The 2,130-nt window shown below is 35.4% G+C and overlaps 1 protein-coding gene across 2 annotated transcripts in view; it reads left to right on the top strand.

Annotated features, from left to right (window-relative positions):
* Positions 1-2,130, top strand: part of LOC111867107 (sarcolemmal membrane-associated protein) — a 78,058-nt gene that overhangs the window by 58,311 nt on the left and 17,617 nt on the right. For both annotated transcript variants that reach the window (XR_002843291.2, XM_023856630.2), the window contains exon 18: positions 108-252. Coding sequence is in view for 1 of the 2 variants with exons in the window: in XM_023856630.2 (XP_023712398.1) it covers positions 108-252 (145 nt within the window). In the remaining variant the exon portion in view is untranslated. The remainder of the gene's footprint in view (positions 1-107; positions 253-2,130) is intronic.

The following is a 2,130-nucleotide window of genomic DNA, read 5'->3' as shown; positions in this document are numbered from 1 at the left end:
TGCTTTACTTTTTTTTTTTTTTTAATCCTTTTGTGATTATATTTGTTCCTTTATGAACTGTAATTGCAAAATCAAACACTGTAGTGCAAAAGTTGCGTTATTTCCAGGCTGAAGGAGGAATACCGTGCGCTTGAAGAGCGAAACCTTGTTCTGAATCACAATTTGGAAGCTTGTATGTTACAATGTGACTCAGAAAGCATGTCTTCAGAGCTGAGTGAGTGCAGGATGCAGCGTGATCAAATTTGTCAAAATGTGAGTTGACATATTTGTATCTAATATTCTGGTTTACATAGAGTTGTGTACGTTGGTTATTTTGCCAGATACCAGAAATTTTTAAAACTATGAGCGAAATATGCTTGTGGGAAATCATTCTTTCAAAAATTGTTGTAATTTAAAAATACACCAACTGTTCAGCATGGCCTCTATTCTGAATATTCTTGATGAAAGCAGTCTTCTGGGATGTGGCGCCGGGTAGACTGCTTTCATCGTAGTCACTGCCGTGGAAACCTCACATTTTACACACTGAATATTCTTTCTTGTTAGGATTGAAGTGTAGCTACAAACAGAAGGCACATACAAAAGGAATCTTTTTGTGTTTTCTTCAGAACTAAATTGAGATTCCTTTGAGACCAATGAGGTGTCATTCAGAGTTGAAGCTGTAACTAAGGATCTAATTTGAAATTATGTTCTTTGTTGTGAGATTACTACCAGAGCATATCATTGAAAGAAAGTAGAGCAAGTTCAGTTCAGTTAACAATCTGGTCTAGTACTGTTGTCTAAGCTCCTCAGTTTTTGAGTAGGGGCTTTCGAAGAGGTTTCCTGCTGACATTTGTTGCATATGCAGAGGTGGAGGTGGGGTGCATTGTTGTAATTGTGTAATAGTCATGTGTATTTGGTATTCAAAGCTGTGGTGGACCAACTTGCAATGTCTAGCCAACCCAGTATATAGACTAAACAAATTATTCTGTGGTCCTCCCCATGTGAATAGAACAGAACCTCCATTTTTTTGTGCTTGGCTATCAAGCCAAGACAGTTTAATTGTAAAGGTCTTTCTGCAATTCATGTCATAGCTTCAACTAGGAAAGCGAGTGAGCTGGGGCTACCACACACTTAAGTAGAAAGTTATAATGCATGCATACTTCATCAGGTATTCATTATATTCATAATTAAATACTGTTTTATGTAACTGTTCTGTTGTTACCTGTTAATTTAACTCTACAATACATCAGATCCACTTATCGATCAGCAAAGCTGAGTGTCCTTAAAACACTGGGGTATAAAACATTCAATTCTTCTGAACGTGTATTGTAAGACGAGAATGGAGTATCATTGGAATCATGAATGTCAGAACACTGAAGTATTCAGCAGGAAACCTGTCCTGCCTGCCAAAAGTACATCAGCTCTCCTTAGATTTAATTTGGTGAACCAGAGTAGAAGTTTGTGTCTGGTAACTCAAGATATTGATCAGTTTTATGAAATCTCTTCAGAAAGAAAGGGTTGTAATGGGAAGGTGATTTGTTTGCATGTATCATGGCTGAACTGCATTAAGGATTTTAATGAAACCTGTTATTGAGGTCCACACTTGAAGTTTATATATAAACTTGATTTTGGTGTGTACCAGTCAGATGTAACCTTGATTTTACAGGAAGCTCAATTTCAACTCAAACATTACTTATTGTACATGTATTTGACATGTTACATGAAATATGTAACTCGTTATGTGTACTAGTCCTGTTTTGAACATTTTTTTTCAGTATGGTATTTAATGAAATACTATTCAAAATAATTTCTGGCTTAGGAGTATGTAATCTGTAGTGGTGTTAGCTTTGCAGCAGTAGATCTCTCTAAATAAATGAATATCAAGGCCAGCAAAGTATGTAAAATACAGCAAAAATATGCATCTGCAAAATATTTTAAATTTTAAATTTTAACCTTTAAAATTAGTATTTTTTAACTTATATTTTATAAGAAGAACTTGACACATATTATTTGAGCGTGGACCTGAACAGGATACAGGATCAAAAATAAGTGGAAAAACGAAATGTGATTGTGTGTGATTGTGCAACTGTGTTCGTACACCTGAGGATGACCTCTTGAGGTCGAAACATGTAGTGTGACAGTAAATAAAAA

This window comes from Cryptotermes secundus, unplaced genomic scaffold, assembly GCF_002891405.2.
Source record: "Cryptotermes secundus unplaced genomic scaffold, Csec_1.0 scaffold277, whole genome shotgun sequence".
Classification (NCBI taxonomy): domain Eukaryota; kingdom Metazoa; phylum Arthropoda; class Insecta; order Blattodea; family Kalotermitidae; genus Cryptotermes; species Cryptotermes secundus.
Note: the sequence above shows the minus strand (reverse complement) of the source record. Positions and strands in the feature narration are given on the sequence as shown.